General features: G+C 40.3%; 1 protein-coding gene across 11 annotated transcripts in view; it reads left to right on the forward strand.

Annotated features, from left to right (window-relative positions):
• LDB2 (LIM domain binding 2) overlaps positions 1 to 27978 on the forward strand; it is a 382503-nt gene that overhangs the window by 278947 nt on the left and 75578 nt on the right. For all 11 annotated transcript variants that reach the window (XM_040487424.1, XM_040487429.1, XM_040487427.1 and 8 more), the window contains exons 3-4: positions 18745 to 18917; positions 25974 to 26096. In XM_040487424.1, the coding sequence (XP_040343358.1) occupies positions 18745 to 18917; positions 25974 to 26096 (296 nt within the window). The remainder of the gene's footprint in view (positions 1 to 18744; positions 18918 to 25973; positions 26097 to 27978) is intronic.

Below are 27978 nucleotides of genomic sequence, written 5' to 3' on the forward strand. Positions count from 1 at the left end.
CTTCATGTTTTATTTTAGCCTGTTCTAAATGGCCTAAATCTCTTAATTTTTACATTTCAGAAATTACTGCCTTCTCATCTGATTTCTCTTGCCTACACCTTCCACCTATAGGCTCATCCCTTTTCCTGGATCATATCTACCTAATCAGCCCTGTCTTCTGACTGTTGGAGACCCAATGTGATGAGTGAACACATTAATTATATGGCTATTGTGGCAAGCACTGCTTTGGACATTGAAGATGTAGGGATGATTGAGATAGATACTCTCCCTTCCCTCGTGGAACTTTTGGACAACCAGGACCTGGAGAGATGTGGCAGACGATCACATCCCATCCCTGAACATTCCGCAGGAAGAGACAGCAGTACATCTGACACAGAGAAGGTCTTCCCCGCATTGGCTGTAGATATTAAAATGTGCATTTAAAATCCTTTCAATGGTATTTAACGTGCTGATAAGATGGTTATTCATAATATTTTTATCTACTATTTTGATGTTTCTTTCTTCTTAAATTTCTCTACTATTAACTTCCCTGGGAAAAGGAGGAAAAAAAAAAAAAAGAAGAATATCTTCCCAAAGTTTTATGCAGCCAGAAAAAAAAAAAAAATCAAAGCTATCCACCAGCAGCTTGCAAAAACAAGAGGGAGTTTTGGGGGTTATAAAACATATGCTTGACAACTGATATTATCCACTAGTGAGATATCGTTCGTATCTCCACAGCCTGAAATTGCACGAATGATCACCCTGGTTATCAATTCATACATGCTCACAATGGCCTGGTGGCTCTGGGAATTACCTTCTTGGATTACTGCAAATCCCTCGTCTCCAACAAATTCATCATGCAAAGTCCCCACTATAATGAACCTTGGGTAAAGCTCAGCACTCAATTGTATTTTCACATGTTAAGTGAAGTGTGGGTAGTCTCAGAAATAGAACAGTTTGGGGATGTTAGAAAAGAGACTTCACCTTTCAGATCTGTTTCCCACAATTATCTTGCCATGTGGGCTCACCGCAGTCGGGGTTGTTTGAAATGGAAATATCTGCCCTCTCCGTACAAGTGCCCTTAGGGGAGGCTCCCACTCGGTGGTACTGCATTCCCTTGGTCAAGGTCTGTGCCCTGGAGTAATCAGCAGGGTAAACGATGCAGACTTTCTGGCAGCATGGAGGTGGCCAGCATGTTACCTAATAGTAACAGTAAGTGGGAGTTTTTGCTTTTGTTTTGTTTTCTGAGAACCCCATCCATTCTCTTGACAACCCATCATGGAGGAATCCGTGATAACTGGAGGCTATGAGAGACCACACCCAGTACTTGATGCCATGGTCATTTTAATCCCTGTTGAACAGGGCGAACTATAACATGCCAAACACAACTTCATGTCACATTCACTCAGCTTTATGGATGTGTACATGTGTGCATCTACATGTATACAGATACGAACATTTAGGCGCACATATATGTGCATACCATATGCACACATACATATATGCTGGGTGCTCGAGCAAGTCTTATGGATACAACTGTAAAATGTGGCACATGTGGCATCTGTTCTTATGGAACCTACATACTAAGAGAACAAAGAGACAATTCAAATCAGGTAGAGTGTCTCTGAATGTGGTCTGGGGATAGCTGGAATCTAAAGCACCTGGGACACTTGGTACAAATTCCAGACCATGGCCCGATCCCAGTCCTACTGACGAAGATGCTTTTGACAGGAAGACCTGGGGATCTTTAGCCCAAGATGCTCCCCAGGTAGAGTTTGTTTGAGAGCCACTGGCATGTGATAAACCTGTAACAGAGAAGCGTAGGTTGTCAATGGAATTTGCAGGAGATATACCTAGCCAGTATGGCCTGTGGAAATCAGAGAGGGGGCCCTGGAGGAAATAGTCCCCAAGTTGGGAGCTGAAGAAAAGAAGTATCCAGAAAGACATAAAGGAAGGAAGAAGACTCAGAAAGAATGCCCAGCAGAGAAATGCCAGAGAGACTATGGACAGATTTTTCAAAACATACGACCCTTAGTCACTAAGGGATTCCAGTAAATAGAGACCAGTGTGCTGCTTCCTCCATTTGTAATGTTTCCAACGTAACAGAAGACCAGGTTTTCCTTGGCATCCTGATAAGCTACATACATTTGTTTCATGTCCTCTTCTTGCGCTTACTTCTTTCCAATAGTGACAACACCATCGAAACCTCAACTGTTGTTTGGGCAGTTTGCAGAATCCAGACCTCAGATCTGGAAGCTTCTGTGTGGTGCTCTTAGGCACTGAATCTCTGACCTCATTCCAAGCACTGTGGCTACCACCAATGCAATGGATGATGTCACATCTCCTGTACAGAACCAAGAATATCCTGAGAGAGTGAAATTTCAAACACCTCCAAACTGATGGTCCATTTCTCCACTGGATTTCTACCCTCTTCTTAATTTTATGTTTGTTCAGGATCCAGCTTACTGAGGTCAATTAAAGTCAGGAGGCGATGTCGGCTTGATTTAGTAAAATTGGATTCTTTGTCTGCCTTGGGTTTATCTCCTTGGGCTGAGTTGTCATTTGAATTTTATGTTTTTGTCCTTATTTCTTCCGACCATTTTTTTTTTCCTCAGAAAGGGTTTTCAGTGCTAGGCTCGCTCTATCTGTTTGCAAGGAAGGTGTTTGTTTCTATAAAGTGCCTGTCCCGTCTGATCTCCATCATCTTTATGGTCTTGCATTCTGTTACTGCGGCTCATGTCTGGCTGTGGTTTGTTATGTTTTGACAGGAGTTTGTTATAAAGCTGGGGATCACGTCTCCGGCTTTGCCTTTCAAACTTTCTTCTTTACGGTAGCCATAAACCCATGCTGCTAAAATGTTCCCTCTGAGGAGGGGGTGAATTTCTGACAACAAAAGCCTTGGGGGTAAGGAAAAGAGAAGGGGGGAGGGGACGGAGGGAGGGTGAGACGGAGGGGGGGAAATTTTTGAAGACATGTTCTAGTAGCAAGGGACATACTAGAAGTCATTCAAATGCAAACAAAAAGAACACGTACAAACTCCAAAGGTTTGAGAAAATAATAAGAGAAAGGCAGGAGAAATGCACCTAGGTTAACCTGCCCTGCTGTTTTAAGTCTTTAGAATCTTGGACAAGTCAGGAACTGTGGATGAGTCAATGAAATTAGTCCTGGGTTTGCAAGAAAAGGGAGAAAGCATGATGTGGGGACCGTGTGCTGACATCTGTAAATCTTCTAACAAGCATCTTGCAAATTCCTTTTGGAAAACGCTTAGAATTCCTTTTTTTTATGTGTAGATGGTGGGATGTAGACAAGATTTATATGATCCTTGATGTTGTGTCTGTATTTTAACCTTTCTTCTCCTCTTCAGTGAGCAGTTATTGAATACTTGCTGTATGCAAAGGCCCTAACTGTGCCTCCCTAGCTGGTAAGATCTGTTGAACACGGCTGTGCCCTGGGAGCTTGGCTAGACACTCAATGTACTTTTTCTATATCAGTGAATCATCAAGGTCATCTAGAAACAAAATCATACCCACGGAACTAGCATGTGACCAGCCAGCTAGGTACATGCTACATGTATATTTACATGGGGCTGTAGGTGGGAGGTTGCAGATAAAAAGGACGAGTGGATTCATTTTTGTCAACTATCCTCAACCATGGCTCCCTGTAGCAACGGAAGTGGGATTCGGTCCCATTTGTCTGATTCCAGAGCCCATGTTTTTTTGCACAGCGCCAGGCTGATTTCTCTCTAGCCACCTCGTGAGTAAGAGAGTGGAAGAGAGCAGAGCCAGCTGACTTGACAGGAAAGTCTGGGGACCTTTCACTTGAGCAGGCAGCGAGGTCTGTCTCCCTGATTTCCTAGCCCTGGGAAATTTCCTAGCCCTAGTCAGGAAGACGAGGCCACCAGAAAGTCTGGTCCCTCCACCAAACTTTCTGGTGGCCTTGTCTTCCTGATTCCCAAGCTTCGCTCCCCCACGGGAGCCTGGCCAAGCATTTACGTGGCTCCCGCTTCCTAGGACTGACCACCGTCTTCCCTCAGCGCCTCCCACACACGGGGTTGGTTCTTCTGCACGTCTGTGTGGGAACATGCCTACCCTTCTTTCCTTCCGTCCATTCTCGCTTTCCGTCTCCCAACCTTTCTTCCTGTCTTTCTAGACTTTTTTTCACTGTATGTTGAGCACAGACACACACACAATACTCAGGTATTCTCCATGCTATTTAATTCTCATGGCAAGCTGGTAGTAATAATAATAATGAGGATAATATAATAAAACGACGGCTCTCAATGGTGTACATAGTCCAGCCAGTCAATAAATATTTGCTAAGTGCCTACTATGTGGTCCACGTTGCTTTCCGTGCCGAGAATGTAGCCAGATGCAAACAGGTACAATTCTTCCCTTCTTTGAGCTTATATTCTTGAGAAGGAGGAGGTAACATAACAAAATAACCTTGTATGAGTAGTGATGAACGTTATGAAGAAAAATTGATTAGGGTAAGGGGGATAGAGTCAGGCTGGAAACAAGAGTATTTTGTAGATGTTTCTAAGTGCTCTGTATGACACCCCTGGGAGGCTGGCACTGTTCTTGTCCCCCTTTGACAGATGAGAGACCTGAGAACAGAGTCATTAAGTAACTTGCCCAAAGTCACACAGCTGCTTTGGGGTAGAGCTGGGATTCAAGTCCAGGCAGGGGGGCTCTAATTCCACACTCTGACCCTGCCGCCCTCTCCAGGGAGGAGATCAGGACTGGTGAGGCCTGGGAGGAGCAGGGCCAGAAGGGTCCCTGGACTTTTTTTTTTTTTTTTAATCAGTTCTTAATAGTGACGGAGGAGGAAGGTGGGAGCCAGCGAGAAGCCAGAGCCCTGCACACTGAGATGCAGGGGCCCTGCTTCGGGCGCACGTGATCCATCGCGTAAAGAGAGAATTACCTCTCCTCCCAAAGGCAATGGAGTGCAGACAGAGGCCATGAGTGTCATTTCATATTGGGGAGTGGGACCACAGTCCCCTCACTGGAGAGGAACAGGCCAGTTTCAGGGAAGGGACTGTCATGGAGTGGTGGCTTGTGATGGGAGTTCTTCATGCTGTTTGGCCCACGAGGAACGTTACAGGTGGGTGCGAGCCCTGGTAACTTCGCTGGTACCAAGGCTCAGACAAACCAGACCCATTGCGGAACCCACAGAATGCCCAGAGGCTTCCTCCTCTGGCCTGAATCCTCCAGTCTTTCTGAAAGTCTGCACACAGCATGTGAGACTCCAACAGCTGGTGACCATGCGGTTTTATCAGACTTGGGTGGGTGCATTTTGGCCCTTTCGTCCTGCTGTCAGAAAGACTCTGCAACATTTAATTCACTGTCAGAATGGTTGTTCCTTTTCTTGTAGACACAATCTAAGGGTCAGAGGCACAGCCCCCAGTGGACTTGTGTGGAATGCGAAGCTGACCCTCCTTGACTACTTCTCGTTTCCAAGGATTTTTACTTCCCTGTAAAGTGCCCCTGGAATGCTGACTTGGCGTGCAAATGGAGGATTTCTTTCTTTCTCTTTCTTTCTTTTGTTTTTGTTCTTTTCTTTCTTTCTTTCTTTCTTTCTTTCTTTCTTTCTTTCTTTTCTGTCTTCTTCTGTCTCTTTTTTCTTTCCTCCTTTCTTTCTGTTTCTGTTTCTTTCTCTCTCTTTTTTCTTTTGTTTTCTTTTTCTTTTTTAATTCCTTTTTTTTTAACATTTATTTATTTTTGAGAGAGAGAGAGAAAGTGCAATAAGGAGAGGGTCAGAAAGAGGGAGACAGAGGACCTGAAGCAGTCTCCATGCAGTGAGTGCAGACCCCAACATGGGGCTCGAACTCACAAACCGTGAATGAGATCATGACCTGACCAGAAAACAAGGGTTGGCTGCTTCACTGACCAAGCCACCCAGGTGCCCCTCTTGTGTTTTCTTTTTTTTTTTTTTTCAACGTTTATTTATTTTTGGGACAGAGAGAGACAGAGCATGAACGGGGAAGGGGCAGAGAGAGAGGGAGACACAGAATCGGAAACAGGCTCCAGGCTCTGAGCCATCAGCCCAGAGCCTGACGCGGGGCTCGAACTCACAGACCGCGAGATCGTGACCTGGCTGAAGTCGGACGCTTAACCGACTGCGCCACCCAGGCGCCCCTTGTGTTTTCTTTTTAAAGAAGCATCTTTTTTTTTTTTTTTTTATGAACTTCAAATGTGCATGAATTGTACAAAAATAAAATAAGAGAGAAGCCCATTGTAACTAAGGAGTCTCCTCACATGGGATGTTTTTCTTACCTGCAAAATTCAAAATTACCGTTAATCCCCAAAATGAATTTTTCAAAATGATTAGTCTCTAATCCTTAATTATCACGACTAGAGCATTCAGACGTGAAAATTCCAGATACGGGCCCCTAAAAACTTATTTTCTCCCTGTGATTTTGATTCTCTGCCCAAAACCCTGGAAGTGGCTTTGCCTCTGTGTCAGGAACCTGCATGTGTGCATAACCAGCTTGAGCTTGGCTGACTGTCTCAATAGACATGCCAAGTCCGCGTTCATCCCTGTGCCAAATATCTCTTAAGTAGCTGTTTACATCGTGAATGTGCCGTGGTCCTGAAATGATCAGGGAATGTTCCCTGCCTTCGGGGAACTACAGTCACTGAAGGAAAGACAATAAAATGGCGATTACAGTGCAGTAAGGTAAGTCTCACGGACTGTGCGGAGACGAGTGTTCAGGGGGTAATGACTTTGACTCATGCTTAGCGGAGTGGGATGCCGTACTCAGCTCTTTACACGTGCAGTGGTGATGTTATTAATACCTGTAGCTGCTCGCCGAATTAGTGAGTATTCTATTCCTGTTTGACCAAGGAAGACACTGGGTGTGTCAAAAGCATAAGTCACCTGTCCGCATCCACCTAATGACTAAATGGCCCAGCCGGTATGTGCATCCGGCAGTTTCACTGCAGCACCCAAGTTTGTAATCTTGCTCAACCAGAGGTGGTGGTGCTGTAGACAGGTATAAGGATGCTTCACACTTGGGATGAAGCAAAAGAGGAGGATCTAGGACCCTGAGGCAGAGGATGCTTCTGGGGCAAAACTTGGGAGGAGATCGGCAAGGAAACACTAGGAATGGACGGGACTGCAGTGAAGTCAATAGAAAGGTGGGCGGAAACAGCCCCTTTGTTATTTTAATTCTACAAACCTTTCCTTTGACTTCAAAATCCACTTTAAAAGGTCAAATTTTGGGGGCGCCTGGGTGGCGCAGTCGGTTAAGCGTCCGACTTCAGCCAGGTCACGATCTCACTGTCCGTGAGTTCGAGCCCCGCGTCAGGCTCTGGGCTGATGGCTCGGAGCCTGGAGCCTGTTTCCGATTCTGTGTCTCCCTCTCTCTCTGCCCCTCCCCCGCTCATGCTCTGTCTCTCTCTGTCCCAAAAATAAATAAACATTGAAAAAAAAAATTTAAAAAAAAAAAATAAAAAAAAAAAAAATAAAATAAAAGGTCAAATTTTATTAGCTTCTATTTTAGTGACCACTTAACACCTCAGAGGGAATGTCTTGTATAATATCCAGCCTGGAGGGAAGGCCCCTTCTACCCAAGTCTGCACCTCTCTACAGGGAGGAAATCGTCTCTTGGCCTTCATTGCTGAAGGTTGCCAAGCCCTGCTTTCTATTAAGTTTGGAATCACACACATTTGTCTGTTTCTCTGGCAACATTTCTCTAACCCCATTGAATTGTGCTGATATTAAAACATAAAATTGAATGACTTGTGGTGTCCCCATGGGTTTGAGTTTGAGATGGCCCAATAAATCGTATTGAAATAATTTCGTAAGAATTCTTGAAGTTTGCACCTTTGAAAAAACAAGGAATGTCATTTTCTCACTTCTTTTCCTGGGGCCTTTTTTTTCTTTGAGCCAAGTGAATGGGTTTGGTGTGAAAAATTAAAAAAAAAAAAATCCTGCAAATCATCTGAAAACATTAAATGTGGATGATTCATTCACAGCAATAACCACCTGAGCTGGAGTAACTACTTAATTTCATCATCTACATGTAGAGAAAGCTTTGAGGACTAGACGACTGCCACCGTCCCTGTGTAAGGGACACACTTTGTGATCTGAATGGCAAAAAAAATGTACACCTTGACAATATTCAGTGCTGGTGAAGTTGTGAGTGAAACACGTACTCCTACTATCAGGACTAGTAAGGAGTAAATATGTCACAGCACTGGGAAGGGTGATTACTGGTAACTAGTTAAATTTAAATAGATATATTTGTTTCCTCTTTCAGTGTCTACCCCTTTGGAAAGAATTAAAAAACAATCCCTACATCCCTCAACATGAGAGTGTCTAAATTACGTGTGAAATAGCTGTACTCTGGAATATGATCCAGTGTTTAAAATTAATGAATTAGCCTTAGAGCTCAAAAATATATTATTGAGTAAAACAAGACAAGTTCCACGTAGATACATTTATTATGATAACTTCTACGTAAACCAAGACAAAAAGTACCCACACAAAATGATATGTGTCTTCTATGGGGACATATATATGGAGATAAATGTATAATTTAAAAATCTAGAAGGCTACCTAACATACTGATAACAAAGGGAGGGGCGAAGTCACTCACCTTGATGGATACAAGGGTCCATCAAGGGTCATGGAAACATTAGAGCTATAGTAATTGTATTAGTTAACCCTAGCTGCTTAGACAAACATATCTTGAAATTTCAGTGGCTTAACACAATAGAAAAGCCTTTTTGCTCCAAAGTTCAAGTGGGTTTTCCCAATATGTGGCAGCTGGTCCTTAGCAATTCAGGGATCCATACTCCTCCCATCTCCTGGCTCTTCCATCCGCGAGGGTCCATGGAATCGTTGCCAGGTTTGCAGGATTTGGTCATCAGAGGTGGGGAACAGTGTGCCAGTTACACAGGAGGATTTTACTTGCCATGTCTGGAAGTTGAATTTTTCTTCTGGATGTCTACTTGGTGGAAAAAAATGAAAACAATGGAAATGCCCAGTGGATACTGGTGACAGCTCCATGAGGTGGCAGCACCCAGCTGGCAAGGTGAAATATATTTTTGAGTTAGAAAGTGAGGTCTGGCTCTATGCTTACAAAAAGAAATCAGATCTAGTAAACAGTGATTTATTAAAAATTAATAAAAATCAAATTTAGGTATAAAAATAAACCAATCCTGGTTGATTAAAAACAACAAGCATTCTACTTTATCCCACATTGGTTCCAGGTAGCTATGCAGTTTTACTTCTCCAGCTGTTACGTTCTTCTGCAGTAAAATGATGGTGTGGAATATAATCATGGATAACATAATTACATTTATTAAATAATTATTAGTATTTTGTATGGTGTTTTTTCCACATATGTTAAGCACCATTCATAATCACTCATCAGGAGCTAATCAGTATCGCCATAATTTGAGTTCATTCCTACTCAAATCAGAGAAACATGCTAAACATAGTCTTTGTTTTAATGGCATTTTGGAAACTTGGAACTATCTAGGGGTACATTTTAAAATCTCCAGAAGCCCTTGGGGTACCTGGGTGGCTCAGTCGGTTAAGCATCCAACTTTAGTTCAGGTCATGATCTTGCAGTTCATGAGTTCAAGCCCTGCATCAGGCTCTGTGCTGACAGCTCAGAGGCTGCAGCCTGCTTCGGATTCTGTGTCTTCCTCTCTTTCTCTCTGCACCTCTCCTGCTTGTGCTCTGTCTCTGTCTCTCTCTCTCAAAAGTAAAATTTAAAAAACCATTTTAAAAAATAAAAATAAAATCTCCAGAAGTCCATTAGAATTAGAAAATGCTACTGGGAATTACTGAACTAAACTTGAGATCTTTTCTGGCTCTAACATTCTAATCTAGTACGTAGGATAGTGCCTTATATAAGGCACCACTTGCCTGGATATTTGTTAAAGGAATCAGTGAATTGTAAGTTGAATTTATGCAAAAATTTGCACAAAAATGTGTGTGTGTGTGTGTGTGTGTGTGTGTGTGCACGAGACAGCAAGGTTTATCCTGAGGAAAAACATTATTCAATATTTGAAAATATCTTAATAGATAGCTTTCTAAGGTAAATTAGACAACCAATTCAATAGTAACCAAGAAGTCATTTGATCAAATTAAACATCCATCAGTATAAAAAAAGAAGAAAATCATTAAAACAAAAATTAGAAGAATAATTTGATTTTCTTCCCATTATAAGTAATATGATCTGATTTCAGATCAACATACAGCACTTCCCCTAATCCTAGAGTCACTCCCTGAAAAATTCAGGGGAAAAAAGGAAAGAAAGCCTATTACTTCCCTCATTATTTAATACATTTTCCTAGAAGTTCTCTTCTAAACATTGCAATAAGATGAGGAAGTAATTCTATAAATATATTGGAAAGAAAGAAAGGAACCAAACTATCAATATTTGGGAATGATCGATTTCTTCACCTAGAAAACTCAAAACAAATCTTCCAAAAAACTATTAAAATTGATAAGAGCATTCAATTAGGTGTCTTGTGTTCTAAATAGAAATATAATGAAAGAACTATATTAACCATCAACATAACTAAAATATTTAACAACTCTCTTAACAAGAAATCTTAGCTATTTATATATTAAAAAAACTACAGAAAAACAACAGAATCATTTTGTGATAGCAGTACGGATTTATACAAATGGATAAACATTTCATGTTCCTGTATGGGAAGACTGGTTATTTTAGAGATGTCAATCTTTCTTAGTAAATCAAATTTAATTTAAATTAACCTCCTTCCAACTTTGGGGGGGAGGAGAAAGGAAGTTTTCAAAATTATCATAAGGCCCATCTTGAAGAAGAGAACATAGTTATGAAAGTGTTGAAATAAAAATAATGCAGAGGGCAGAAGCAAATCTATCAGATGTAAACTGCATGATAAACTTTGGATAAGTAATAGAATAAGGTATTGTCACAGGAAGTTAGTGAGACAAATCTATGTAATAGAGTAGTTCATCCAGACAAGACCCTCCAAGGTATAAATATATAATGTCTGGTCTAGGCAGCAGCCCAAATCATGGGAAATGCACTGTGCTCCCTAACACGTGCTGTTCCCTTGGCCCCCTATGCCTAATTGATATCAACTCATCCTGTAGCTTAGGTCTTTCTCTAACACCTTAATGACCCTGCACCAGGTCCCTAAGGCGTCAGTAACTAGAGCATGGCCTTATTCTGTGAGTCGGTAAAGGATTTTGAATTCATACCCAAAGGGTATCGGCTCATGGTAGGAAGTCCAGCCATGGCTGTGGACCATTCTGCACTATGTTATTGTCAGTACCTTGGATAAAGGGGTAAAAGAATTTTGCCCACAATGAAAGGCACACATCTGAGAGAAATACCCCGTGATATAGCTAACAGAATCAGAAACCAGTATTACCTGAATATGCCAGAGTGTTTGTTGAATTAAATGAGATGAAATGAGGCAGACTTACATGTGAGTTTCTACAACTTGAAACCCATAAATCCATTCGTGGATTGCATCAACTCATTCAGCAGATATGTGATAGATCCTAATTGTGTGTCAAGTATGGGATAAACAGTGCAGAACGAGAGAGAGCATGACACACATCTCACTTGTCCTTAATTAGTGAGTTAATAGCTTTAAGAATTGCTTGATCAGAAGCTCGCTAAGAGCAAGATGGGATCTACTGTGGTCATCATTGTCTCTCCAGCAACTAACGCAAGGTGGTGTGGGTAAAGCCTTAGTCAAGTCATTAACTGTTTGGTGAGTCGAAAATGGAACAAAAAATGCCTTAGATTTCTGGGAGGATCAAATATTTTTTGTGGAGTTTTGGGATTTTGTTGGCAGATGAATAACGCATGTAAGAAGAATAGAGTATGTTCATCAGATCTTATCCTTGGCTAAAATTTTCCAGTGAGGTCTCTTTGCACTAAGAATACATTGCAAGCCATTTGCCTTGGTCTAGATAGCCCCACATAATCTGGTCCCGCCTCTTTTTTTCTGAGCTCATCTCATTCTCCTCGACTGTGCACCTGCCAAGCTGCCTTCTTTCCGATACTGTGGTACACCCATCTCATTGAACCCAAACTCATTCGTGTCCTGGGGCTTTTGCCCTTGCCGGTGCCGGGGCCTGGACCTCTTCATTCCCAGATCTTATGGCCCTGTGCAATCAGGAATCAGCTCCATTATCACCTTCTCACTGCCGCCTTCTAGGCCATCCAGTCTAAACCAGCTTGCCCTCCCTCTCCACCAAGTTCATCTACCTCTCCACTTTTCTGCTGTTTATGTCCAGCACCGAGAACAATGTCTGGCCCGTAATTGGTGCTTCATAAGCGTATATTAAATGAATGAATCTTTGGAATAGTAAGAGAGGTAATGAGAAAGAAGATATTTAAATCAAATTGGTTTGATTGAGAAAAGAAGTAAAAGGTGTTGGAATTAAAAGATATACTAATAAAAGTTTCCAAATGCCAATTTATGAAAGTAAAGTTAGTTTGACCTGCTTTCCTTTCAAGACGAAGGAATTTGCTTTGAACCTCTATCACCCCCCTTTAATTTCAAGCATATGTTATGTCCTTTGTTTTGGCTATTGATGTTATTTACCATAGACAAAATCACCAGTATTGTTTATTTCGCTAAGAAGAGCATCTCCATTTACATGTTAGAATCATGCATTCACTTATTTCTGAATACTGATAAGTTTAAGTTGAATGAATCTTTGTGTTTATTATTTATCTCAGTAGTAGAATTTTGATGTGGATTTCTGAGGTACTGCAGCCTTAGAACAACTGTATAAAACTACCCAGATTCAGACAACCAATGTGTCCTTATCATTTTACCAAAACAAGAGTTTTTTTTAAACTGTAGTAATTGCTGATTTTATTATAATTAATTTTGCCTAATTGAAAACACAAATATGTGGTTATATGGTTTTCTCTTTCCAGCCAGGAGAAAAATCATTAGTTAAGTAATTACCAAGTGTTAAGTGGTACTAATACTACCCTTTTATTCCACATTTTAATTAGGGTTCTCCACCCTTTTCATTTTTTTTGAAGTGAATTGTCTTTGAAAGTTAGAAAATATAGGCATTTAGAATAGTAAATCATCACCCCAAAGCAAAAAGTCATAACATTAGACAGTATTTTCTCAGAGGACTTGGAGAACTTCAGAGCACTTAAGAGCTGCACGTTAGAACTGCAGTTTGGCAAGAGTATTTACACCTAATAAGCTGTTAGAGAACTAGAGATTCTCAAGATGAGGAGTAATTGCTACGTTGAATCGCCCAGAAGTGTTTAGGTACGTCTGTCTTGCCACAACCTCGCCAGGTTTATGTTTTTGTCGTTATTACCTTATTTTGTATTTTGATTGCTAGTTCGAACATTTTCCCATACAATTATTTTCTACTCAAAATTTCTTTCATGTGAACTACTTACACACATGCTTGAGTTTTAAAAAGTATTTCCTTATGACTAACAGAGATGGAATGCTCAAAACAGCAGACGCACGGTAGTTGATAGCTTCTCAGTGATTAAGAGTTCCCAGTGTGTACCATTTGGTTTCTAAATGGGGAAAAAATCGCTAATATCTACAGGTGTAGATATCGTCCTATAAGTAACACCTACAAGAAAAGATGGGAGCTAGATAATGCTCCACAACGCCGTCAGTCTCCCAACTCCAATGGCAAGAACTTCTGGAGAGTGGGAGTCAATGGTTGGGAACAAAACAGAACGACAACAAAAACCTCCCAAGGAACTGGAATTCAGAGCTCAGCATCTAAATTACCTAGGAGTATATTTTTAGCTATTTCTAAATGTTTACCTACAATGTAGAGTGTTATTTAGACATTATACACATTTCAGGCTCCTGGATAATTTAATCTGTCATTTTCTTGTCTTTCATAAGTACATAGATAAATAATACATACTGTATTCCATCTCCCTGTATTTCACCCACAGAAAAGCTCCCTGTGCTATCATGTTCACTTCCCCTTCCCAGCTTCTGGAGCTTTGACCTAAATGTATAAGAAAAATGGAATTTCTTTTAGAATCTACTATAGTCTTACTATCTATTCAAGAATGTTTGAAAGATGCAATGCACATTTAGGTGTATCATTATTGAAATGATTTAAAAAAAAAATTTTTTTTCAACGTTTATTTATTTTTGGGACAGAGAGAGACAGAGCATGAACGGGGGAGGGGCAGAGAGAGAGGGAGACACAGAATCGGAAACAGGCTCCAGGCTCCGAGCCATCAGCCCAGAGCCTGACGCGGGGCTCGAACTCACGGACAGTGAGATCGTGACCTGGCTGAAGTCGGACGCTTAACCGACTGTGCCACCCAGGCGCCCCTTGAAATGATTTTTAATTCCAAGGATTAAAATATAAATGTAAAGTGTAAGTGAAGCATATGGACATGACAGTATAAAACTTAAATAGATTCAGAATTGGTGTACCTGAGGAGTTAGGAGACCACCAAATTTGACTCTGAAATGTTCACTGATTTAAAGCAATGTATATGAGGGTGTGCAGTGTGGTTGCACGATTTACTAAATTAAAAGGACATTTTCACCTTTTCAGTGCTTCAGATATAATAAAATTATACATTGAAATCAAGATTCAGAAGAAATTGGCAAAGAGTTCAAAATCACAAGTCCATTTTTTAAATCTATTATCACATTGTATTATAAATACTTACATATTTGTTAACTTTCTTGCTACAACTGAGTTTGAAGGACAAGGACAAAAATCTCTTTTTGTGTGTCCAGCGCCTACCAAGGAACCTTACACCTACTATGGGCTCAGTGAATATTTATAAAAGAAATCTGTGAATGAGTTGTAGAGTGATTTCCTTAAGCACAAGTGGTTTTTTTTTCTGGTTATTTGTCCCATTCACTGCACATTATCTATATATTGCTTGTCGTGTGTGTGTGTGTGTGTGTGCGCGCGCGTGATATTTTGTAGTGTACTCTCTCGTACAACAAAAACTCTTTAACAAAGATAGCCTCTGTAGAACAATGGCACCCAAAGCTGTCCGGTTCTAATCCCTGGTACCTGAGAATATGTCGCTTTGTGATGGTAGATTATCCTGGATTATTTGGGTGGGTCCCATGCAATCACAAGGGTCCTCAAAAGCAGAAGGGGGAGGCAGGCAAGGAGGACTCAAACCATTATTGCTGGCTTGGATGATGTAGGAAGGGGACGTAGCCAAGGAAAGCAGGTAGCCTCTAGATGCGGGAAAAAGCAAGAACAGATTCTTTCCTAGAGCCTCTAGGAAGAAACACAACTCTACTGACACCCTGATTTTAGCCCAGCAAGACCCAGGTCAGAATATCAGGAACGATGAGATAATCCGTAGAGTTTACACCACTGAGTGTACAGTGATTTGTTATGCAGCAATAGAAAAACGAATACGGTCTCTGACACAGCTTGTGTATCCTCATCAGCTACTAACACAAGATGTTGCACAAAAAGACTCTGCTCCCTCTCGTAGTTCATTTTTCTCATTCACTTCCTTTCTATTTTCACATTAGTGTTCGTTACCCTATCCATGCTAGAGTAGGACAGCATTTATGAGGATGCCTCTGTTTATAAATGACAAAAAGCAAACACAAACTGACATAAGCAGAAGAAGCAGGGTGCAGATCTCACAGAAGCAGGACCTCCCAGGGACGGGGCTGGCTTTCACTGCAAACTATAATGAGGTCCCGGGTCAGTCTACAAAGACTCTCTGTCTCTCTAATCCGCTTTCCTCTCCATGCAAGCTTCTGCATTTCTATAATTCACATTTTTAGGAGCAAGACTGCCCTCTCTATCTTTCAGAAAAGGATTCTGATTTGCTCATCATTGTAGCCTCAGAAGTTAGTTGAAAGGGTGTTAAGATTATCCACTGTTACGTGAAACATTTATTGGCGAAAAGTACAACCATTTATTTTATTTACTCATGATTCTGCGATTTGGGCAAAGCATATGGAGGACAGCTCCTGTCCACTCTATGTGACACCAGCTCGAGGCGGCTAATTGGAGCTCTAAGATTCACTTCCAGGATAGCCTCCCTCATGCAGGTCGGTGCTGGCTGTTTGCTGGGAGCTCAGCTGAGGGTGTCAGCTGGAAGACTCGGTTCTTCATGTGACTGTTCCAAATGGTTGGGCTTCTCAAAGTATGGCTGTCTTAGAGTAAACTTTGTACATAGCCACTGACTTCCCACCCATGCACAAAGTGGAAGCTTCTAAGCCTTGATAAGATCCAGCCCCAAACTGAAACAAGGTTATTTGTGCCACAGTCTGCTGACCAAAGTGGATCACAGAATCCAGGCCAGATGTAAGGAGAGGAGACTGCATCCACAAAGATGTAAATGTCATTGTCATGGTTCATCGGGGCCACCTGTACAAGTCTACCACAGTGGATGATAGAGCTTTGTGAGCGATGGTCCAAACAAGACCATGGGGGAAATTGTAGGGGCCGTCCCACAAAGAAAAGAGACTGGACACAAACCTCAGGTGTCCTTAACAGTCAGTTCCGAGAGTGCCAGAAAATGTTAAATAAAGCAAAGCTCCATTCCCTCTAAGTATATTTACTATATAGTTCGTACGTATTCTGGAATTGGAGAGGTAATTAAAATTTAGGTTTAAAGTTAAGAAGTCACAAACTTTTTCCCTGCTCAATTTTTTTTTTCTGTGAATGAAAATGATGATAGTTTATCACAGAGATTACTACAAAGGAATTAAATGGTGCAGGATCCATAATGAATAAACTATAATGTGGCTACTCCGGTGGTGTTTATGTGGAGGAACCTTTTTCGTGTGACAATCCCTTTGATATTGTAGTGAAATATTTTCACTCTGCATCTACATTTTTATGGTTTGTATTTATTCTCCACAGTACCGATCCCAAAATGTCAAATTACTAGAGCTGTTTTATGGAAATTCGTTTTAGGTTGGAATATTTGAAATGCATTAACTTAATTTTATCTGTTTAGCAAAGTACAATAAGGCTTTTTGCATTAACAGAGTTTTCTTTATGGTATCAGCTGTGCATATGTTTAAAGACATGATGGACTCAAATCACTCTTGTTTGAATTTTATATTTAGCAAATGAACATGCGCTGTTAGGGATTAAGCAGTATTTGGAAAATGTATGCGTAAGGATTATTTAGAATGGAATTGCCAAAAATCCCGGAATATTTAGCACACACTTGTTGATTGATTTTACTGCAATAAATATGAAGCAATAACAACTATATAAATTATTCAGAGACTAGTCATCCACAGCAGGATTCTTTAGAGATTACTTCGGAGCACAGTTTGGCAGGATATTCTTTTTACAGTTTTTTTTTTCTTTCCAAATCCATGTACAAAAGAGATATAGATACATATGGAATGGATTCATATTGATTTTTTGAAAATAAAATTAAACATTTTAAAACATTCAAGTGAAGATTGCATGATCTTTCGTACCGAAGCTCTCTTTGGTAATTTATTTACCTTAAATATTATTTTTGTCTTTCAGAAGGCATTACACAGTGAATGTAAGAGATTTATTAAAAACCTTGGATCGCTTGAGAGTGCTTTAGTACTTTGCCTTAAAATCTGCACATAGGCAAAATTCCTGATATTATGAGTTGGGATTTTCAGCATAAGAGGATTTAAAATCTCTGCTAAAGCAAGGGCTTGTTAGGTGTTTCTAGGCTTCATATATCAGAGAGTCCCAGCTACTTACCAATCGTTCAAACTAAAGTGGGGCAGGACAGGCAGGACACAATCAAAGAGACCAATTTAGACCGAGTAGAAGGTATCAGGTTCTCTTAAAATTGGTCTTTTGTTCTAGAAAGAAATCTTATCCAGCTCCAGAAGCAGATAGAATAATCAGTATTTACATAGGTATGGACTTCTTCATATATTCTGATCCTGATCGCATTTTAAAGATTTCCATTCATTAAAGCATTTGGAGACAAGGTATTGCAAAGAGCAAATGTTTGCAGATTTGGAGTTAGAGACCCCAATTATCTACTTATAAGTCATGTGACTTTGATACAGTCCTAATAACCTTTTTGGTTTTTTGCATAATAATCCTTTTGAGTTCCAGTTCCTTACTGTCTTGAGGTTGTTCTTAAGATCCGATGAAATAACACCCCAAAATACTTTGCACACTAAAAAGCATTACATTATTAAAATTTACATTATTATGAATCAAATATGTTTAGATGACTGCTCTATAAACAGCTCATTGAAAATTCCAAGTCAGCTGAATGTGGGCTTTTTTGTTGTTTTTTTTTCACTTGGGGTACCTGGGTGGCTCAGTCAGTGAAGCCTCCAACTCCTGATTTCAGCTCAGGTTATGATCTCACAGTTTGTGGGTTCGAGCCCCGCATTGGGCTCTGTTCTAGCAGCACAGATCCTGCTTGGGATTCTCTTTCTGTCTCTCTCCCTCTCTCAAAAATAAATAATAAAATAAACTTAAAAAAAAAGAAAATATGTCCACTTAGAGGATACTTATGAGATCCAAAGGAGTCAATGATTCTGTTCCCCTTATTTTTAAAGTATCAACCCTTACATGATCAACTTTCGGTGGACACAAAATCTGAAGAGATGAACGTACAAATATTCCCTGAATAGTTGGAGATGTTGTTTTACTAACTGTAACCCAGAAGGGTCATGGCTGTTTATAAAAGAAAGACATTTGTCTCCTGGTATGATTGGTTTCCTGAAATGATTCGTACCCGTTGGAGGTCTGGCAATGATGTGGGGTGCGTGGGACCATTGGATATTTGTGTTAATGGTTTATTTCTCTGTGTTTCTCTCCCAGCTATCGGCAGGACGCTTATCCCTCGTTACTTTAGCACTGTGTTTGAAGGAGGGGTGACTGACCTGTATTACATCCTCAAACACTCGAAAGAGTCATACCACAACTCATCCATCACAGTGGACTGCGACCAGTGTGCTATGGTCACCCAGCATGGGAAGCCCATGTTTACCAAGGTACAGGACACCCTCAGCAACATGGCTTGTTTCTCTGTGGGTGTATTGAAGGATAATGATTGTGGTTTTCTTCTGGAACTTTGAGCTGATTTCTCACATCTCAGACGCTTTCAGCACTATGAGATCATCTCTTTTGTTTGTGGCACGGCTAGACTCTTGGTGAACACTCTTCTAAGATATGTGCAAGTGGTACAGAGCACCTGAAAGTCAAATATGACAGAGCCTCGGAACTAAGAGGGAGAGAGCATTGGCTGGTCTGTCAAACCCAACTTGCTAAATTAGAATTTTGACTGTAATACAAAGAATTTTCTACAGCTGAAATAACATTTCCCCATTGTTGTGTGGTCAGTATTTGTGTTTTGTTTCTGAAATGAAACACTTTTTAAAGCTAAATTCAAATGTTAACAAACAGGGAAAAAGTCAACTGACTACAACTGAACTAGTTGTAATCTCTAGGGAACATAAAAACATGAATGAAACTAGGGAATTCAGAGTTTAAAGGTTGTTTCCCCAAATTCTAGGAAGTTCTGGTTGGTCAGTGAGCAAGTGAGCACAGTAGAGCCAAAGGCTGGTTGTGAGAGAATAGGAACACAGGGGAAGGGTTGTGGAGGGAGGAGCAAGTGACACATTCTTTGAGGCAGAATTCAAGGACCTTGAAGGATGTAAAATGAAAGAGAAGAGATAGAGAATCAACCTGGCTTCTATACGCTCTACACCTATGACCCCTTCCTATCCACAGACAATTGACAGATGGAACGTCCCCCTGGGCAAAGACCTTTCTGGAACACTACAGACAATCCCTTTATGCCCTCTCCCAAGTAGAAACATTCCTCAGAACAAATATTTAGCTAGAGATTCTGACAAACTGAAATTTGTTTCAATGAACACTAGTTCATTGCATTTTCACAAAGACTCAATTTGAACTAATTTGTAATATTAATGATAGCACCTATCTCTTTTAGTTGAAAACACACATGATGATCCTCTCTTTATAGTTCAGAAGTTGAATTATCAGGGTTAATTGCAAAAAGCCCAAATTACCAAACTGAAGATGTGTTTGTTACCTCTGCTCAATTTTGCTGAAAGAATAGAAATAAAATGTTTATCATGTAAAGTATCCATTGATCTTGTTGGTACAGTTTAATCTTTCTGATGCTCACAATGATGTTAAAACACACACACACACACACACACACACACACACACACAAGGGCAAAGAAAATAGTTCTAAAATGCCAAGCAAGTCATCAAATGTCATCGATCTTATGGTATCTTGATTTTGTCAATAGACATTTTTAAATGCAGGATAAGAGTTGGGTTTTTCTCTTTCTTCCTTTTTAACGGTTGAGCAGAAAGGAAGGTTGCTGATCAGGGACAAAGTACATTCCCACTGTATTCTGGGAAGAGAGTTTTGATATGTGGAAAGGAATGATCACCTGGGTGATGGTTTAATCTGCCCATGCCTCACTTCATTTTGGAGATGTAAAATATTTCCATAATCTTGTATGTTAGATGGATAATACAACCTATTTCGAATGTTACAAAGTCAAAGCCCCACGGAGAAAAGCTTTCTCTGCTAGCTCATTATGGTTTTATTTGTTTGTTTGTTTAGTTTTTGTCTAGACTTAGCATTATATTTAGGTAATCAAGAAAAACACACCAATTTCTTATGCTTTAAGGGAAAAAAGAAATCCATGAGAATTAAATAAAACAGCTATAATGAAGAAGCTACTTCCAAAGCCTACAGCCATGGAAAGTAAAAATGCATTTTGTGGCAGCCCTTTCATAACACATAAAATAGTTTATGGAAGTAAAATAATATAATATTTTATAATAATTTTATTATAATAAATAACTTTAAAATAAAACATATAACATTTTATATGCATGTAAAATATATAATAAAAGGCAGCCCTATCATTTATATTTTTCCAATGTCTTTCTTTTCAGGCCAAAGCTATCTCATAAATGAGCAGAGTCAGTTGCTCTGAGGTTAAAGTGCCATACAGTCAGGACTGGTTTTAAATTTGAAAAAAATCCCATTCTTCTGATGAATCAATAATAAAGTGCTCTTTTTTTTTTTTTTTTTTCATTCAAATCAAGAAGCTTAAGTTTTCTTCTGTTGATTCTTGACTCTTCCTCATCTGCGGATGCGACCCTCTCAGCTGGCCGGGTGGTTTGTTCAGGCATCTGAGGTAGTCACCAGGAAGACGGTGGGAGCATCCTCTTGAACTCAGTTCTTTCGGCCCCAAGCTTCAGTTATTTAGATCACCCCTCCCTCTCCTCCATGGCAATACATTCCCAACTCTTATAATGAATATTTCCATACCATGATGAAAAATACCACTTTCTGGGAAATGTAACTTAGCTATGTGGACTTAGTCCAGATGCTAATTATGCACATTTATTTTTAGAAAATTCTAAAGCATTCCTTTTTTTTTTTTTTTTTTTTTGCTCCTTGGTGATCATTATACTACCCAAGGAATCCTTCCAGTTTTCTTTTGTTCTTATGTTAATTAAAAATAAGCCATCTTCACGTAATAAAATGTGACTATTTAGTATGAAACAGTGAGCTAATGACCTTTCAGTACCACAAAGAAAAATACAGCCTGGAAGCCGATGCTCTATTTTTAAAGGGGAGGCTGCTGTACGTGGAATTATTTAGCACATTAAATACAGGCAGTATCACATTGTTCTAATTTAGACTATCAATATACTCTAATTCCCCCAATAGCGTTTGACCCAGTGGTTCCGAGTTGCTTTTATGAAAATTTGGTCAACTGGTGAATCAAAAATCAGCTGCAGTCCTAATCAACAGTAATATTTAATATTACCCAGGGGTATAGTGTGCATTTTGCAATTTCCTGATCCTAGGAACATTATAGATTACGGATAAATATGTAATTAGAGTTTTAAGACACACATTACGAAGCCTTTCTTTTCTGTATTCAATTTTGAATCAAATTGAAAACAAGGCTCAATAATCTGAAGGGCAATCACCAAGGTTTTCAGAATCAAAGACCCTTGAATTATATTTGAGGGTGTGGATGCCGGCAGATGCCGAGAGGAGCCCTCTTTGGGGTACACGTCTGGTTACTTTTAGATTTTACAAACTGAAATAATAATCACAGCCAGGACTGAACACCCTTATCACTCTGTAAATACAGCTTTACGCTTTCTCTGGTCTCAATTATTTATTATGCAATTATTTATTACTATAGAAAAGTACCATGGAAATGCCCCAGCCACTTTTCCTAGATGAACACTCATTCATGTCTTTGACATCATTCTTATCTTAGCCTGTCTACAACATCATCCTCCAGGATTTATACGTTTCTACTCTTAGCCCAACTCCAATCAAATTATTACAATATCAATGATCATATTGCCCTAATATATGTATATATATGCATTTCAATATGCATTTACAGATACAGTATCTCTACATAAAATACAATGAGCTTTGTGCGCTTGCTAATTTGAAAGCAGTATTTCATGCATAAAGACTGAGAAAATTACGTAAACACTTCTACCTGCAAAGCACATTTTCTTTTCATAACAGCTCTATGAAAGTCACTGTATTGTGCAGTGGCATGGTCAACATTGCTTCGCAATTAGCCAAAGAAAGAAAAGGGTTAAAAAGCTACCGGTTAGTTTGAGAAATGTTCTTTTTTAGTTCTCTTGTTCCTGGCCTAGTCTCAAGCTAGCACGTGATCCGCTGAATGCCTGCCAGCCTCTTTCTTGTTGATCCTCCGGAGACCATCTGTGCTGGGGGCATTGATTAGAGCGTGTCTGCTGGGATTACATCTTTTCTGTTGCCATGCCAACTAATCAGCTGATTTTGGTTACCACAGAAACAAAATGTCAGAGCTCACAGTACGGTAACATGAATTCAGCACAACAGAAAATGTTTTCTTAATTGGGGACCCTTTTGATTTTGGATTCCAAGTGAAAGGCAGCTTTAAAAAAAAAGGCCAACTTTAGATAAAAGCTACGTTAATTGTATTGATTAAGAGCAATGCACAGAATTTTTCTGGAAAGAGAAAATATTAATTCCCCTTTAAAAGCTATGTCTGTTTTTTACCATTTCCAAACAAGGAATATATATATATATTCCCCCCCCCCCTTGGGTGTTTTTTTCATTTTGTGGTTTTGTGGTATATGAAATAAATTACAAAGCCTTCAACTGCCATGATGGGGGCAGGAGGCAGTGCGGCTGAATAGGGCTTGGGAGAAGGCCATGGTATCACTACTTGGGGGAGACCAACAGTGACCAAATTCTTCTCCATTCTTCCATTCAAGGAAGTCACTGAATTTTCCTTCAGGAAAACATCCAAAACAGTCAACGTGGATTCACTTTCAAGGATTCCTCTCTTGCACGTGACCTGCTTGGGAGAAAGCTGATTTCTTGGCTTTGGCTGACAAAGGAGGAGCCCAAGGCTTATTACAGTTTCCCCTTTTGTAGACCCAGGACGGTTTGATAGCAATAAGGGTCCTCAACTGGTTTGCTAAGTCACAGTAAACAGAGAACACAATTTTACTTGACCTTACAGATGCTACAGTTGAGTAATTCATCAGAAGGACTACATCCATACCTTCTCATTATGAAATTCTGTTCCAGTAGAAGTAAGCCAGAACCTACGTCTGCCCTGAGTTTGTGGTTAATAAACACAAAACAAATAGATTAGATAATAATGAAAAAAAAAAGCATGAGATTTAACTGGGCTAATATTTGTTTAAACACCTAACAATACCCTTTCTTTAAAAAGGTGTAGCATCCAAATATCCCTGTCCTCTACTGTCAGGATATTTCAACTGTCACGGGCTGGCTGCGGTCACCTCCCTTTTGTGAAAGCTTTCAATGCAGGTGGCTTCTGTCCTACTAACACCCCAGGGGGAATTGTGTAACTTAATCTCCCTGCAACCCTTGGTGAATTAATTCCAGTGCTAAGGGTGTTCTAGAGGAGTGGTTTGGGGACATGAAAGTCTTCCCGTTTCAGAGTGCACAACTATCATGGCTAAGATGTCAGAAGGAAGCCCTGAAGACCATTCTTTCGAGCAGTTTTGGGGCAAAGTGCCTTAAATGCCAGAAATTACCCGCAGATTCTGCTAGTAGCATCTCAGTTAGAGGTCTTCACCCATGTCATCAATAATCATCCCACAGTCCTGAGACTTTTGAAAAAATGAAAATGGCACATGACAATAGCATCTTTCTTAAGTAGTGCCCTATCAACACATGTTACTAATTCTCTTTGTAGTGGTTGTTAGTTCGTTTAAAAAAAAAATTACCTTAAATTAGAGTAAATAGAAAGCACCTAACCCAGTGCCTAGGACATAGTTGGAACTCAATGAATAGCGGCCTTTCGTATTAGATTCCCAAAGGGAGAAATGATTGTTAACATCTCATAAAAAGTTAGGTAAATTGCTAATTATCTTCAGGGACTACAGTTTTCAGAAGGAGCATGCCCCTTGTTGAATGAATTGTTATCTATGATTTTTAAAAATTGTGTAGTGCAGTGGCTTCCGAAGTTTTATATGTTTGTTCTTAGCATAGGAAAGCTTTCTCCAAAAAAGCTTGAGCAGATGTCCAATATATTGAAACAGTAGAACTGAAGCTGTTCTGGTTGAATTGAAAAAATGGGTGGAGATCACATGGTCTAGAAAGAGGCCAAACTCTTCCCAGCAGAGCCCCTGAGACGCCTCCATGGATCCGTAGATCTCAGAGAGCACTTTATGACAACCACCAGTCCAGGGTTCTTTGGTTGTGTTTCTTTTATCTTTAGAGCTATCACTTGCTATCATCCTCCTGTGTGCCAAGTATAATACTGGGCAATCGACACACACAATATCATCATACATTTCCCCAGCAACCCGAAGTAAGGTTAGTATTATTGTCATTTCACAGAGGAGGAAACTGGAACGCGGGGGATGTATTCAGTTGTCTCAGAGTTCCAAAACAAGTACAAAGTAGAGCTGGGATGTGAATCTAGGACTTTGATATCAAAGCCTCCACCTGCTCTAAAGCAAAGATGAACTGAATAAGCAGTTGTAATTATGTAAACTGAACACATACACTGCCACTATTTTTTAGCTGAAGTTGGATCAGTGGGATCAATGGTGTCTGACTACCTAGTATTTTCTATTTCAAAGTCATTAACGGTGAAACAAAATAGGTAAATAAAATAGGAACTACATGCTAAAACTGATCTGAATATCAAAAGAAGAAAAAAAATGACTACCTTGTCAAAGATCACTGCATCACGGAAGAGAGCCTCACAAATTCTTTTTTTTTAAGATTTTATTTTTAAGTAATCTCTACACCCAGCATGGGGTTCAAACCGATGACCCCAAGATCAAGAGTCACGCACTCCACCAACTGAGCCAGCCAGAGGCCCCAAGAGAGCCTCACAAATTCTATGTTTCATTAATAATATAATTTTTCCTCGAAAGAGAGCATGCCTCTATGCAAGCAAAATTTGTCACTGTTCATAGCATGTGATTGAAGGAATACACTCTAAACATGCCTGGGATTTGTCTCTAAAAATGAAAACTTCCTCTGATTGGGTAACCTTGTAGTAAGTCACACGTAAGCATAAATAATTTTAGCAGATACTTCCTCCCAGAGTAGGGCAACCACGATTAGAACAAGATTTCAAGCTCTGATGGTAGAAAGATGATGACAACAGAAGTAAAAGGAGGTGGGGAGGGTATTATTTTCGCAGGTACACACTTTTGACATAATATTACAATAATGTGGGTTTTGGTCCCCTACGTGCAAATGAAGAAACAGAGGCTCATAGAGTTTCGTGGCAACCAGTAAAGTTACTAGTAAATCATGGCTAGCGAGCAACTGTGCCGTCTTCAGGACCCACGGATTCTAGGGCTCACACTTGCCTCACTGTGCTGTGGATAAAGCACTTGTGTCACATCCTTACTAAGATACAGTGCTGCCCAAGGACAGTCAGGGAGACCCCGCTGAGTAGCTGACGTGTGAGTTACAAAAATGTGGCATTCACAAGGTGCACAGCCAATGAGTGTGATGTTTGTCGCTTCTAGGTATGTACAGAAGGCAGACTGATCTTGGAGTTCACCTTTGATGATCTCATGAGAATAAAAACATGGCACTTTACCATTAGACAATACAGAGAGTTAGTCCCAAGGAGCATTCTAGCCATGCACGTAAGTAATTTCATCACTATTTTACTCTCTTTTCTTTTACCCCCTCATTTCTTCAACGAGAAAAAGTCTGGTTCTCTCTCTGTAAAGAATGCCAACAATCTTCACAAGCTGGGCAACGAACTCTCAATTTTGAGCTCTTCCCTCAACCATTTTATTCCACAGGCCCTTTTCCCTCTCCTTTGTTTGTGAGTTTGGTGCGTTGTGAGTTTTTTATTTTTTTTTTTTGATACTTTACTATTTTAAACTCCAAACTGGGGTTACCGCAATAAACAGTTTGTACTTTTCTTAAATTCCATGGAGTCATTATCAAGTATTGCTCTGCCTGGGCTATTAAACCTGTTATGTATAACTGGGGAAAGAAATAAAACAAGAAGAAAAACAGTTTCCAGTCTTGATTAGAACCAGCTGACAAGACGTGGGGCTCATGTACCTCACATGTGTGTCAACGTCCCTCCTAACCATGGTGTTGGAGTGAAGCAGACGATATGGGATTCTCTCGGTTTCATTCGACCATGAACCACGACAAATTTATTGAGCACCAACTAGGTGCAAGGCCAGCTTCAATGCCAAGTTGGGGATGTGTGTGAGGGGTAAGACTTGCTAAGAGCTAGCTGAGTGCAGTCCCTGAAGAAGGCGTCAAAGGCATCGACTAAATAAATCCCTCTTCCAGAATGCATGATGCAGCAGTTTCTGTGAAAAAGCTTTGGAGCAAAATCAGACTTAATGAGCCTGATTTTTAAGACCCTGTACAATCAAAAGAGAATACAATAACAGTGGCTAGTATTTGCTGGCTGTTTGCTATGCCAGGCCTTGTGCTAAGTATTGTACACATTATATTTAATCCTCCCAGTGACCCAGAGAGGTGCCTTATCACTCTCCCTGCTTTAGAAGTGAGGAAACTGAGGCTCAGGCTTGATAAGTTACTCCATACTTCTCAGCCCGAAAGTGGGAAATCAAGATTTCAACTCAGCTGGTACTGACTCCAGAACCCAGACTGATAAGCTATCTGTCTCCCGACCATCCAATTCCAGTCTGTGTCCCCAGGCTTTTGTCCTCGACCCTCTCCTCCCAACTGGTTAACCCAATCTCTACCTTTTTCACTGACCTTGCACTTTCTGCTGTGGCGCCCAACTCCCCTGCTCCAATCTTCCCTCCTATCCGTATCCCCAACTTCTTCTCAGCTTTCAAAGCCCAGTTCACATCCTTTGCTCCCCTTGAAGCAGCTTGGAGTTGTCACTCTTATTGTTTTCAGAATAGACAGAAAGATAGCAGAGGTTAGTGGTCGGGAGCCTGGGCCCTAAAATGAGACCACATAGGTGTATCCCTGTTCCTGTGTGACCTTGGGCAAGTGTCATGGCATCTCTGTGCTTCCAGATCTTCATCTGTAAGATGGATACAGTAATAGAGTCTGCCTCAGAGGATTGATTGGTATGAGGATTAAGAGTTAATGCACGTAAAGGGCATAAAACAGTGCCTGGCACACAGTAGGTCCTCTTCAAGTAGTGGTGACTGGCTTTTAACAGCAGCAGCAATATAGTTCCATTCATTTATTATTATCCTGTCCTCCTTGTGCAAAGGAAGCTCCTTGATGTCGGTCATGACTAGAGAATATCTAGAGAACCACCTTTCTTGGCTCATGAAAGGGGTTCCATAAATACTGGCTCCATATTCACAGAGGACGCCCTTTCCAGAAATTGACATGAGAAGTGACCAGCTCTCTTTTTGCTGACATCTGGTTTTTTTTTTACTGATATACACAACGCCAAGTGGTTGTGTGACTATGAGGAGAATTAAGTACAGGAAAGAATAAATTAAAGTGTTAGAACAACCTAGATCGTCTCATGACTGCAGGCAGGAAGACAAAAGGGTGCTTACTTGAGTC

Source organism: Herpailurus yagouaroundi, unplaced genomic scaffold (genome assembly GCF_014898765.1).
Source record: "Herpailurus yagouaroundi ecotype Mexico unplaced genomic scaffold, PumYag 28, whole genome shotgun sequence".
NCBI lineage: Eukaryota > Metazoa > Chordata > Mammalia > Carnivora > Felidae > Herpailurus > Herpailurus yagouaroundi.